Below are 13819 nucleotides of genomic sequence, written 5' to 3'. Positions count from 1 at the left end.
AGAGCAAGACCCCCATCTCTGCTAAAAATAGAAAAACTGAGGCAAGGGGATCACTTGAGCCCAAGAGTTGGAGGTTGCTGTAAGCTATGATGACGCCATGGTACTCTACCCAGAATGACAGCTTGAGACTCTGTCTCAAAAAAAAAAAAAGCACAATTCAACCAGTAACTAAACACAAGTCAGCCAAGGGAGGTACCCACAATAACATGACACACCCTTAGTGAAGAAATCCCTTGCAGATGGTGCAACCATTCAACTGCTACAGGAGAAATGACAAACCAACCCACCAATCTGTTTTTCACTTGGGCTTTGAAGCTAAATGATGTTTCTCATTTCAGCTCTGACCTTAATTACAAGTGATCAAGAAACTAATAACACCTGTTCATTTCTGTGATACAAAAATGTTACATGCTTCTTTTCTTAAGAGGTATGTTACTGGACAAATGGAAGCTGTGTAGTATGTATAATGGTTAAGAAGGTAAGCTTTGAAAGAGATTTCCTGAGTCCAAAACTACTTGTGTGAAAATAGGCAAATTATCTAGTGTGTGTGTCTCAGTTTCCTCATCTGTGAGACAAGGAAAAAATATTATCAACTTCACAGAGTGGCTGTAAAATTTGAGGCACACCTCAGACATAACAGGCATTAAGTGTTTGCTATCATTATCTGTGACTATTAAAACATTTTCTAAAGGAAAAAGCACCATTCTGGGAAAACAGAAGACATGGATTCTGGGCCTGACTCTAGACTCTAATTCTCTAACTGGAGACAGACAATTAAGGAGGCACGCTATTTCACTCAGCTTCTTCACCTGTGAAATAAAAGGGCCTCACTAGATGATCTCTGAAATTCTGAACAAGTATAATTAATGGAATACATGAGTAAGGTATTACATGTGACCACGGACCACAGCTACACTGAGGGGAATGCTATAGTAAACACAACACAACAAAAAGCAGGGTATAAAGAAGACTTGAGAGCAGCTTCCTACAAGTGCGTGTAGGTTTAGTACCATCAGCTGAAAAAGTTGATAAGTTTAAAAAAAGTATCAGAAGCAAAAGGTCTAGAACAGTGGTTCTCAACCTTCCTAATGCCGTGGCCCTTTAATACAGTTAGACTCGAAGGTCTAGAGGAAGAAAGATCTAGAATATATTGTTTTAAAAGTGCACCCAACTGTAAAACTAACTGGGAAGGAGGGAAGGAATGGATTGGCACTCAAAGGGAGCAACTCAATTTGGGAATGGGAGATCAAAACGTGCGGCAGAGACCTGTCTCCTGTTGGATCCCCATCGTCTATTACAGCATGCGGTATGTAGAAGGTGCTAAATTTATACTTGATGAATGAATAAATGAACATACGTATGAGAAGAGAGAGCCAAGTCCGGAAGGTCGTGTGCCCAGGCAGACCTAGCCCGAGGGAATGGAGGATTGGGAAGAAAGGAACGTGGGGAAAGGCAGGGGCTGGGGAAATCCAGGGTCTGGGAGAGGCGGGCGGAAGATTTAGGGAAGGGAAAAGGGGTGAGGAAGGGCACGGGCCAGGCGGCTGGACGGGTCACCTTCGACATTGGGCGGCGGCAACCCAGGATAGTAGTGCTGCCACAGCCCCTGCAGGAAGGCGGCGCCGCTATCCACGCAGCGGTGCTTGGAGCTAGTGATGAGCTGCAGGCGGCCAAAGTTCTCCCGGCTGAAGAGGGTCGGGAAGAGCGAGGCCAGACGCACCGCGAGCTGTCGCATGTCCTGCCGGCCCTTCTCCACTAGCTGCCCGTCCATCCACTCCGCGTACCACAAAGGCCAGTCGGCCAGTGTGGCGCCCAGGTCGCGGCCGCCGGCGCTCCCGGCCCTGTCATCCGTGGGCCTGCGAGCCTGCAGTTGTCCGTGCAGCTTCCTCAGCTTGCGGATCTGTTTGGCCGTAGGGTAGCGGGTGCCGTGCCGAATGAGGGCGACCAGCTGCACCGGGGTGCAGGCCGCCTCCAGCAGCGCCGGGGCCCGCCACGGCACCTCGGGGCCCAACAGCAGCCCGGGGTTGACATCCTCATAGCGAGTCTTGGTGCCGAAGTAAGGGCTGAGAACCGAAGCCACCGAGTCCCCTGGCTCTAGGAGAGAGCATCCGGCAAAGGACGAGAGCAGAGCCGCAGCCAGGGCCGTGGCGGGTGCTACTGAGGCCCCGAGGAGGTAACAGCAGGGGCTTCGGCGCATGGTGCGGTTTGGCCGCGGAGGGCGACGCGCCAGCTGCTCACGCCCACTTCCGGCTCCGGAGGGCAGGGGGCGGGCCCGGAGGGCAGGGGGCGGGCCCGGAGGGGAGGGGGCGGGCCCGGAGGGCGCTTCCGTCTTGTGCTCTAGAGGGTTCTTCGCGCTTGGAGGAGGCTGCGGCGGCTGGCTCGGGTTGTGAGTTCTGGCAGAAAGCGTGGAGGAGCTCTGTGGACCTGTGGCTCAGGTGGAGCCGACGGAAAAGCCTGAGGAGCTGGGGACAGCCACAGCCTGGGTGGAGTCTGTGTCGCTGGCTCGGAGCGTGGGCGAGTTTCCTCTTAGAGGGTGCCTCAGGGATTGACGCAAAGACTACCCCGCCTTTTTCTTTTTTTCTTTTTAGTTGTCTTGGGTGTGGATAAATCCCAGGCTTGCAAAACAGAATTTAGCAGAAGTCTCTTTTATCACCACCCCTGTTCAGTTCTAGTGTGTTTTTCAATGTCTCTGAACCTCGCATGAAACGCACCTGAAAAGGATATTGAAAGTCCAAATCGCTGGGCCTTACCTCTTGAAGCATGAGGTAGTTCCTTCTTTTAGAGTGTGAAAATAAGCAGGATACAACAAAGTGAAGAACCTGGAAAGGTGCTTAGTTCCGCAGGAATTTAAATTCTGAATCTTTGATATAATCTTGGTCTCAGCAATGAAAGGTGACACAGTGAGACAGCACCCTAAAAGTTCTGTGCTTGTTGATCCCGAAGGCTTTGAAAGTGAGAGAGGATAGCTGAGAAGGGTGAGGTCTAGAAGAATAGGTCTTCTCAGGGAGACCACAAGGATACACCTGCAGGGTCCTCTCCACCGTGACTCAGCTCTTGGGAATTTGTAAACTTAACTTCCAGAAACTTGGAAATTTCCAAGTTCTGTGAAATCCTATAGTTCTGTAGGGATGGGAATAGCATCTCCCGCTTGATTCAAACTGGCCAATGAGAAGGGTAACTGTGGGGTGGAACTTTTTGATTGTCAATAAAAAGAGAAAGACCAAGTCAGTCAGGGAGCACAGCCTTTTGGAATTCTTCTATGCCATAAGCTTCCGGGTGGTGAATAAAGCCCTTCCTCTTAATAAACGTAGTGTTTGGGTGCTCTTTCTCTCCATTGGGCCTTGTCTTCCTGCAACAAAGGTAGAGATACAGCTGTCCTGATAACTTCCGTGCATTGAGTCATGGCTCAGCAGATTTACTCCATTATTAAGTATGAGCTAATCTCTTTTGGAAGCAAACATGGTAACCCTATATACTTACATATTCAAATCAGCAGCAGTGTTTTTTTTTTTACAAGTGTTAACCAAAATTTGTGACTAAGGCAGAGAGTCAGTAGAGGTTAAGCCAGAACTTGAGAGTGTGTGCCTGGGAAAACAACAAATCACAGACCCATCTGTGCCTGTTCTTTTCTGAAAAGGTTTTGGGAAGGTTTAGTATTTATCCATTTCCTTAAAGGAGGAAGGCATGTAGGAAGACTGACACCTAGGTGGTAGGACAGATGGTTGCAGTTTGGTGAGACTTCAGTAAAGTTACAGCCCAATAAATTTATATTTACGTAAGGTAATTGTTTGAAGGTGAAGGCAAAAGAGTAAAGGTAGAATGGGTTATGTCTCTGGGTAGGTAGAGGAACAAGAGAACCATTTTTGTCCTAGCCTACCAGTGTGGAATTTAACAGACTTTAGCAGAGTTAGATTGATAGCCTTGTTTGTGAGAGAATCTTGAAAGGTTTGAAGGCCAGCCTAGAATTTACTTAGGAGTGATTTGAGGGGCAGTCATCCAGAGATAACTGGGGCCCTTTTCCCTTTCGGGTTTGGTTTGACACAAAGTTCTGAAAGTAGCAGCTGTTTATTTGGAATAGGCTGTTGTATGGCTCATCCTCCAGGCTTAGCTTTCCCTTTGTCATAAGAAGTTTGGAGGGTCCTGAGATTATTTGATTTTCTTTTACATAGATTATCACTCAGAATCTTTGATGCCAGAAATCATTAATATGAACAATACCCTGGTTTTCCCACTTGAACCCCAGTTTGTATGCCTGTTGGAAAAAGGATTACAAAAGTCATATGGTGATCCAAATTCAGATTTTTTCTAAATGGAACAGGAATACTCTGCTTTGATGCCGTCTCTAGCAATAGTTCCACCTGGGAAGGAGGAGAAGGGCAGGAAATCTGTGTTGCAGTACCCTTAATCCTGCACCCAAGAAAGACTGGAATGTGTTATTAACCTGGGAATTCCCATTCCCCCTCCAGGTGGGTTTTTTGAGAGGGAGCTTGTATTCATGCACACAGATGGAATTGAGGATACCTGTTCATCATTTAGTAACATCTTACACTTCCCCCAAACCCTTCACCTGGACTGGGCTTATAAGAGAAAATAACCTGGCTGGGCATGATGGCTCACGCTTGTAATTGTAGCACTCAGGAAGGCTGAGGCATGTAGATTGCTTGAGCTCAGGAGTTGGAGAGCAGCCTGAGTGAGAGCGAGACCCCATCAATGGTAGGTATAGGAAAATTAGCTGGGTGTTGTGGCGCGCGCTTGAAGTCCCCACTGCTCAGGAGGCTGAAGCAAAAAGATTCCTCAACCCCAAGAGTTTGAGGTTGCTGTGAGCTATGATGCTAAGGCACTCTAGCCAGGGCAATGGAGTAAAACTCATCTCAAAAAAAAAAAAAAAAATAGAACCTGAGAGAGTCAATAAGGGAATGCGTCAGTCTGTTTCTCCCTGATTTTGGAGACAGGCTCATTCCACTTCATAATAAAGAGCTGCTTAGGTGAGATTGTTCCTGTGGTCACTCAGTCCTGTTGGCCCTGCTGGTGATTTTTCCTTCCTAAGGAAGCAGAGAACCAGGACAATACAACCAGGAGACTGGGCTTGGCACTTGCTGTGTCTGGTTATTCTTCAGCCAAGAGCACACCAAGAACCAAGGGCAGAGTGCCGCCTGACAGCTTTCCCTTCAAAGACATTATTGCATTGCTGTTGGTAAGCCCATCACCATCTTTACTCCTTTTCTCTGTAATTAAGTGTCTCATTTTATTTCAGAGAGGCATGCCTCTGATGTTAACCAAGAAGAAAAGAATGTAAATCAAGAATAGATTTCAATCTGAATGTGGAAATCTTTGAGATGTTTTGTGCAGGAACCATCATTAGGGCAATAGATACTCTTTTTGATGAGCCATTTTGTAGAATGCAATGCATAAATATCTGTGGCCAGTGATTTTTTTCTTTCTGAACTTTGCTTAAATTAGTGAATATCTACTCCCACATGTTTGTTTTAAACTCTAATCTTGTAACAAATTACACCCTTTTAATAGACTTCCTTACCTTATGCTGGGTAGGCTGAGATGTTTGGTAATATTTCTAAGTTCGATTAGCAAGCATTTGTGCTAGGTGCCCCTTGCTATATGTGGTATTTTGCTTAATATATGTGCTTAATAATGACCATCTCTCATGCCCAGTCTTTAATCTTTTGAGTCCTCAGAAGTAATGAAGTCTTCCCAAAGTCATCATTTGTTTGTTTCTTTTTTTCTTTCTTTGATTCCTTTTACTTTCTTTTCTTCTTCTTCTTCTTTTTTTTTTTTTCGACATTCTGACTTTGTCACCCTAAATAGAGTGCTGTGGCATTATAGCTCACAGCAACCTCAAACTCCTGCGCTCAAGTGACCCTCTTGCCTCAGCCTCTCAAGTAGCTGAAACTACAGGTGCCTGCCACAGGGCCTGGCTATTTTTAGAAATGGGGTCTTGCTCTTGCTCAGGCTGGTCTTGAACTCCACCTGCTTCAGCCTCCCAGAGTGCTACGATTACAGGCGTGAGCCACCATGCCCAGCCCATTCACTTCTTTCTAATGATCTTTGGAAATACTTCTCTAAATACCTAGAAAACAAACCCATGGCACATACTTTTATACCCTAAATTTGCCCCAGTTTGATTTTATTTCCTTTCTCCATTTTCTTGTTAATTTTATACTGTTTTATATACTTACATCAATCATTTTGATGTCATGTCAGGATGACAATGACAAAGTAAAAGTAAGCAATGCCTCCATGTTTTGGGCTAGAAAAAAGCCAGATACAGTATAAAGAGTTCAAAGAGTACATAAACTTTGTGTCCAGATTCTAGGATCTGCCACTTATTAATGAAGTAACTCAAGTTTTCTGAGCCTTAGTTTCCTTATCTGAAAACCAGTAATACTAGAAGGTACATTGTGGGATTATTGTGACAGTTGGAAATGATATAAAGTCCATATAATAGTCCACTGCTGTCAGTGGTATTCTTATCAAAAATGCTCAGTGTTTTTATTTTTGCACTAAGATGCTTAGCTTTCTGACAATTATGTGGATTACACTTACTTCCATTGAACATTAAAGTGAATGACTTTCACAGGCAAGACCTGCAACAAAGATCATTTCATAACCTTCCTAATAATAAAAATCCACTCGTCACACTTAAACTGGGTGTCTCATTATCAGAGCAGTGGGCAGCCTTGAAATTTTAAGAAGGTGTCAGGGCCTGGGCATCTTCTCATTTTTTTTTTATCTCACAACATTCTTCAACCTATAGTTAAACTTCTGTGGCACACTTAAATTATTCCCATTCCCCCTTCAGGTGGGTTTTTAGTTAGTTGATGCCAAAAAAAGATTTAAAAAGAATGTACTTACTATGCTTTGAACTTCTTTCAAAAATAATTTAATTAACGATCTTTAAAGATTTTTGTGGCATACCTAAGATCCTCTTGTGTCACACTGGTTGAAAATCACTGCTCTGGGTAGTCTGTAAATTGGCTGCCCTTTCAGATTCCCACCTGATTTAATCAGAAGGTACAGACAAGTTTGCATGGTGTAAAACATGGCTGCCCCTTTGCAGAGATCAAGGGCGAATCGCTTCCCCTCATAAGAGGTTATGCATATATGAGTAATTGTTTGGCAAATCTGCAACATAAAAAATATGAAGGAAAATTAATTGTTTAGGTTTCTGGAAGAGATAGGAAATGATGGAACCAAGAGCACGGATAGAAAAATTTGGTTTGGACCAGAGAAGAAACCTTACCTTCTGAGGAAATATTGGAAGGATGGGTGATCACGTGGATAAATTTGTAGGTCTGGTAGGAGGGAGTACATCAAATCTGATGGCTTCAGGTTCCTCAGTGTCATAGGAGACAAGATTATTTGAAGAGATGAGGGAATGAAAATTAATTGTCCTGGAATGTGGAAATGGTTTGGATTTACAACTGAGAGAAATGGGAAAATAATGGAAAAGGATTTACAGCAAGAGGAATAGGGGGGAAGTAAAAGTATACATGGTCAACTTTGAGGATCCAGATGAAAATAAAAGACTTGAATTGTTAGACGTTTTACAATCTTACCCAAAAGCGAACATTTCTGTTTTGTTTTTCAGAGTGGAAAAGGAAAAAATATATATTGTTCTGTATGTATTCTAATAAGTCTTAGTAGAACCTTCTAATGAATCTACCACAGTAAAGAATAGGCTAGAAGCTAGAAGGAGTTTGAAGCTGCAGCGAGCTATGATAGTACCCTGCTCCCCAGCCTGGGCAACAGAGAAAGACTTCATCTCTTAAAAAAAAATGAGAATAGGCTAGGCTGGATTATTTTTGCCAGATTATTCCTATGACTTCAAAAATATTACATAGTGTCATATATAGTATTTTAGGTTATAGCAGTGTTTAAGACAATTGGTTAGCTGACCTTAAGCAATTAATGTTGCCTTTTCATTCTGAAAAGCAGAAAACTTTCAGAACGAAAGTTTTCTTTTTCATCATAAAGGCTGAGGTTTTGTTAAATTTTATTGTAACATAATCCTAACTTTCTTGGTTTAGTTGCTTTGTCTATATTATATCTTAGTAAGTATTAAAACCCAAATAATATCTAAGCCAGAAAAGCATCGTAGGCCGCTGTGGACTCATATACTTGGTTGCAATCCCATTAATGAACAAGAAAGTTCACACTCCATTTGAAGTAACTATTATCATTCCACAAGCAACATCCCTTGTTATCCAACCTCCTGTCTTACTTCCTGCACTGCTTGATTCTGAACTCTAAAAGATAAGGCAGGTGGTGGTAAATGATTCATTACTTAATATCATAGATGCAAGAGCCATGGTGAAAATATTTATCCCATATATTACATTAAGTAGACTGTCAGCACTCATTTGTTGAGTGTATGAATGAATGAATGAAAATAGAACAAATAGGCAGCGTGGGAAGCTTAAATGTGGAAATAATACTGCTTTGCATTCATGTGGCATAATTATATCTTCCCAGCTGTCTCACAACATACACAGAATAATATTTATATCATGTTGTGGATGTGGCAATCAAGGCAGAGAGGGTAGTTACCTAAAGTCATCCAACAAATATTTAGTAGATCCAGTTCTAGAATGGAATTGATGGAAACAGAGTTATTTTCATGTTTCTTTCCTGAAACCTAGCCTGTTCCTAACGAATGAACAATGACTTCAAAAGGATTCACTCTTAGCTGGGGCTAAAATGATATAAGTTTTGTACATAATACTGTAGCACTTACTATGGTTGATCACACAACATTTTTTCTTTTTTTCTTTTAATCTTTGAAATGTGGAGTATTCGCCTCCCAAGAAACTCACTCTATTCCATCCTCAGGAGAAAATTCAAATTTGGGTCTGAACCAATCATGGTAACTGTTTCTTTCTGCCGGTTTTGGTTTAGGAAAAGAGCATGTGACTCATTCTAGCCAATAGATATGAGGAGCAGTCTCCTGGGGAGTTCTAGGAATGATTTTTTATCCTAAGAAAGAAATAAACAATGGAGCAACGACGTGTAAACACTCATACGGTTGAAGGATTAGACATCCTACTAAGTCAAAGGAATACTAAATTTGGCATAGTAAAATAGTCTGAAAGGAAAGGATATGGTATCAGTGAATTCACTCATCAAAATTGATGTTTTGAAAATGATGCAGTTGTTTATTATTAAGTGAAACAGTTTAGAACAGCGGTTCTAAACCTGTGGGTTGCGACCCCTTTGGGGGATGGAACAACCCTTCCACAGGGGTCGCCTAAGACCATCCTGCATATCAGATATTTACATTACGATTCATAACAGTAGCAAAATTACAGTTATGAAGTAGCAACAAAAATAATTTTATGGTTGGGGGTCAGGTCAACATGAGAAACTGTATTAAAGGGTCGCAGCATTAGGAAGGTTGAGAACCACTGGTTTACTTATTTTATTTTTTTTTTTGCTAAACTTTCTTTTTTTTTTCTTTTTTTTTTATTAAATCATAGCTGTGTACATTGATATGATCATGGAGCATCATTCACTAGCTTCACAGACCGTTTACCAAGTTTCACATATACCCTTGTAAGATGCACCGCTGGTGTAATCCCACCAATTCCCTTCCCTCTACCCACCTCTCCCCTCACTCCCCTCCCTTTCCCCCTTCCCCCTATTCTTAGGTTGTAACTGGGTTATAGCTTTCATGTGAAAACCCTAAATTAGTCTCATAGTAGGGCTGAGTACATTGGGTACTTTCTCTTCCATTCTTGAGATACTTTACTAGGAAGAATGTGTTCCAGCTCCATCCATGTAAACATGAAAGAGGTAAAGTCTCCATCTTTCTTTAAGGCTGCATAATATTCCATGGTGTAAATATACCACAATTTATTAATCCATTCGTGGATTGATGGGCACCTGGGCTTCTTCCATGACTTAGCAATTATGAATTGGGCTGCAATAAACATTGTGGTACAAATATCTTTGTTATGACGTGATTTTTGGTCTTCTGGGTATATGCCCGGTAGAGGAATTACAGGATTGAATGGCAGATCTATTTTTAGATCTCTAAGTGTTCTCCATATCTCTTTCCAAAAGGAATGTATTAATTTGCATTCCCACCAGCAGTGCAAAACTGTTCCCTTTTCTCCACATCCGCGCCAACATCTCTGGTCTTGGGATTTTGTGATATAGGCTAGTCTCACTGGAGTTAGATGGTATCTCAAAGTAGTTTTGATTTGCATTTCTCAGATGATTAAAGATGATGAGCATTTTTTCATATGTCTGAAGGCCGCGCACCTGTCTTCAGAGAAGTTTCTCTTCAAGTTCCTTGCCCAGACTGCGATGGGATCCCTTGTTCTATTCTTGCTAATGCGTTTGAGTTCTCTGTGGATTCTGATTATTAAACCTTTGTCGGAGACATAACCTGCAAATATCTTCTCCCATTCTGAGGGCTGTTTGCTTGCTTTACTTACTGTGTTCTTGGCTGTGCAGAAGCTTTTTAGTTTGATCAAGTCCCAGTAGTGTATTTTTGAAGCTGCTTCAATTGCCCGGGGGGTCCTCCTCATAAAATACTCACCCATCCCGATTTCTTCAAGGGTTTTCCCTGCACTCTCCTCTAGTATTTTTATAGTTTCATGTCTTAAGTTTAAATCTTTGATCCAGTGAGAGTCTATCTTAGTTAATGGTGAAAGGTGTGGGTCCAGTTTCAGTCTTTTACAGGTTGCCAGCCAGTTCACCCAGCACCATTTGTTAAATAGGGAATCTTTTGCCCACTGAATGTTTTTAATTGGCTTGTCAAAGATTAAATAACAGTAAGTAGCTAGATTCATCTCTTAATTCTCTATTCTATTCCAGACATCTACCTCTCTGTTTTTGTGCCAATACCATGCTGTTTTGATCACTATTGATTTGTAGTATAGTCTGAGGTCTGGTAGCGTAATTCCTCCTGCTTTGTTTTAATTTCTGAGTAATGTCTTGGCTATTCGAGGTTTTTTTCTGATTCCATATAAAACGAAGTATTGTTTTTTCCAGATCTTTGAAGTATGACAGTGGAGCTTTAATAGGGATTGCATTGAAATTATATATTGCTTTGGGTAATATAGACATTTTAACTATGTTGATTCTTCCCAGCCATGAGCATGGTATGTTTTTCCATTTGTTAATATTTTCAGCTATTTCTTTTCTTAGAGTTTCACAGTTCTCTTTATAAAGATCTTTCACATCCTTTGTTAGATAAATTCCCAAATATTTCATCTTTTTTGGCACTACTGTGAATGGGATAGAGTCCTTAACTGTTTTTTCAACTTGACTATTGTTGGTATATATAAAGGCTACCGATTTATGAATGTTGATTTTGTAACCTGAGACACTGCTGTATTCCTTGATCACTTCTAAGAGTTTTGTAGTAGAGACCCTAGTGTTTTCCAGATATACTATCATATCACCTGCAAAGAGTGAAAGTTTGATCTCTTCTGACCCTGTATGGATACCCTTGATCACCTTTTCTTCCCTAATTGCAGTGGCTAAAACTTCCATTACAATGTTAAAAAGCAATGGAGACAATGGGCAGCCTTGTCTGGTTCCTGATCTGAGTGGGAATGATTCCAATTTAACTCCATTCAATATGATATTGGCTGTGGGTTTGCTGTAGATGGTCTCTATCAGTTTAAGAAATGTCCCTTCTATACCGATTTTCTTAAGTGTTCTGATCATGAAGGGATGCTGGTTATTATCAAAAGCTTTTTCTGCATCGATTGAGAGAATCATATGGTCTTTGTTTTTTAATTTGTTTATGTGCTGGATTACATTTATAGATTTACGTATATTGAACCAGCCTTGAGATCCTGGGATAAAACCGACTTGGTCATGATGTATAATTTGTTTGATGTGTTGCTGGATTCTGTTTGTTAGGATCTTGTTGAATATTTTTGCATCTATATTCATTAGTGATATCAGTCTGTAATTTTCTTTTCTTGTTGGGTCTTTCCCTGGTTTGGGGATCAGGGTGATGTTTGCTTCATAGAACGTGTTGGGTAGTCTTCCTTCTTTTTCTACCTTTTGGAACAGGTTGAGTAATACAGGTACTAATTCCTCTTTAAAGTTTTGGTAGAATTCAGACGTGAAACCATCTGGTCCCGGGCTTTTCTTTTTAGGGAGGTTTTGTATGGTTGATGCTATTTCCGAACTTGATATGGGCCTGTTCAACATTTCCACTTGATTCTGGCTAAGTCTTGGAAGGTGATGTGCTTCCAACTCTTGGTCAATTTCCTTCAGATTTTCATATTTCTGAGAATAAAGTTTCTTGTAATATTCATTAAGGATTTTTTGGATTTCTGAGGAGTCTGTTGTTATTTCGTCTTTGTTGTTTCTGATTGATGAGATTAGAGATTTTACTCTTTTTTTCCTGATTAGGTTGGCCAAAGGTTTATCTATTTTATTGACCTTTTCGAAAAACCAGCTTTTTGATTTATTGATCACTTGTATTATTCTTTTGTTTTCAATTTCATTTAATTCTGCTCTAATTTTGGTTATTTCTTTCTTCTACTGGGTTTGGGGTTGGAATATTCTTCCTTTTCCAGTTGCTTGAGATGTCCCATTAAGTTGTTAACTTCCTCTCTTTCCGTTCTCTTGAGGAAGGCTTGCAGTGCTATAAGTTTCCCTCTTAGAACTGCCTTTGTGGTGTCCCAGAGGTTCTGATAGTTCGTGTCTTCATTGTTGTTTTGTTCCAAAAAATTGGTGATTTCTTTCTTAATCTCATCTCTGACCCAGCTGTCATTCAGCATAAGGTTATTTAACTTCCATGTTTTTGTATGAGTATGCAGATTCCTGTTGTTACTCAGCTCAAGTTTTATTCCATGGTGGTCCGAGAAGATGCATGGAATAATTTCTATTCCTTTAAATTTACTGAGGTTAGACTTGTGACCTAAGATGTGATCGATTTTGGAGTAAGTTCCATGGACTGATGAGAAGTATGTGTATTCAGTTTTGTTGGGATGAAATGTTCTGTAGATGTCTGCTAAATCCAAATGTTGGATGGTTAAGTTTAAGTCTAAGATTTCTTTGCTCAGCTTCTTGTTGGAGGATTGATCCAACCCTGCCAAAGGAGTGTTGAAATCTCCGACGATTATGGAGCTGGAGGAAATCAAGTTCCTCATGTCTGTTAGAGTTTCTCTTATAAATTGAGGTGCATTCTAGTTGGGTACATAGATATTAATAATTGAGATCTCATCATAGTGAGTATTACCCTTAACAAATATGAAGTGACCATTCTTGTCCTCCCTTACTTTTGATGGTTTAAAGCCTACTGTATCTGCCAATAAAATTGTAACACCTGCTTTTTTCTGATTACCATTTGCCTGAAATATGGACGACCATCCTTTCACCCTGAGTCTGTATTTGTCTTTTAGGTTAAGATGTGACTCTTGTATGCAACAGATATCTGGCCTGAGTTTTTGTATCCAGTCAGCTAACCTATGCCTCTTTAGAGGACAGTTTAAGCCGTTCACATTAATGGAGAATATTGATAAGTCTGGTGAAGTTTTGGGTATCGAGTTTTTCAAAAGTCCAGTGGCCATTTTTAATCCTTTCGCCAGTGTGGAAATTGGAGTTTGATCCGAAGTTTCTGAGTAAGTTTACTTTTGTGGTATAGGATTGGGTTGGTCATTATGGAGGATAGGTCTGAGAATATCCTGAAGAGCTGGTTTGCTTATGGCAAATTTCTTCAACATATGAATGTCATTAAAGTATTTAATTTCTCCATCATAAATGAAACTAGTTTAGCTGGATACAAGATCCGGGGTTGAAAGTTATTTTGCTTTAGGAGATTAAAAGTTGGTGACCA

General features: G+C 41.0%; 1 protein-coding gene and 1 pseudogene across 3 annotated transcripts in view; both read right to left on the bottom strand.

Moving 5' to 3' along the window:
- The window catches only part of MINPP1 (multiple inositol-polyphosphate phosphatase 1), a 40693-nt gene extending 38460 nt beyond the window's left edge, over positions 1–2233 (bottom strand). For all 3 annotated transcript variants that reach the window (XR_008378857.1, XM_053584452.1, XM_053584453.1), the window contains exon 1: positions 1555–2233. Coding sequence is in view for 2 of the 3 variants with exons in the window: in XM_053584452.1 (XP_053440427.1) it covers positions 1555–2194 (640 nt within the window). In the remaining variant the exon portion in view is untranslated. The remainder of the gene's footprint in view (positions 1–1554) is intronic.
- Positions 2232–13819, bottom strand: part of LOC128581096 (bifunctional purine biosynthesis protein ATIC-like) — a 51097-nt pseudogene continuing 39509 nt past the window's right edge.

This window comes from Nycticebus coucang, chromosome 3 (assembly GCF_027406575.1).
Source record: "Nycticebus coucang isolate mNycCou1 chromosome 3, mNycCou1.pri, whole genome shotgun sequence".
Taxonomy (NCBI): domain Eukaryota; kingdom Metazoa; phylum Chordata; class Mammalia; order Primates; family Lorisidae; genus Nycticebus; species Nycticebus coucang.
The sequence above is the reverse complement of the archived record's forward strand: the minus strand, read 5'-3'. Positions and strand labels throughout refer to the sequence as shown.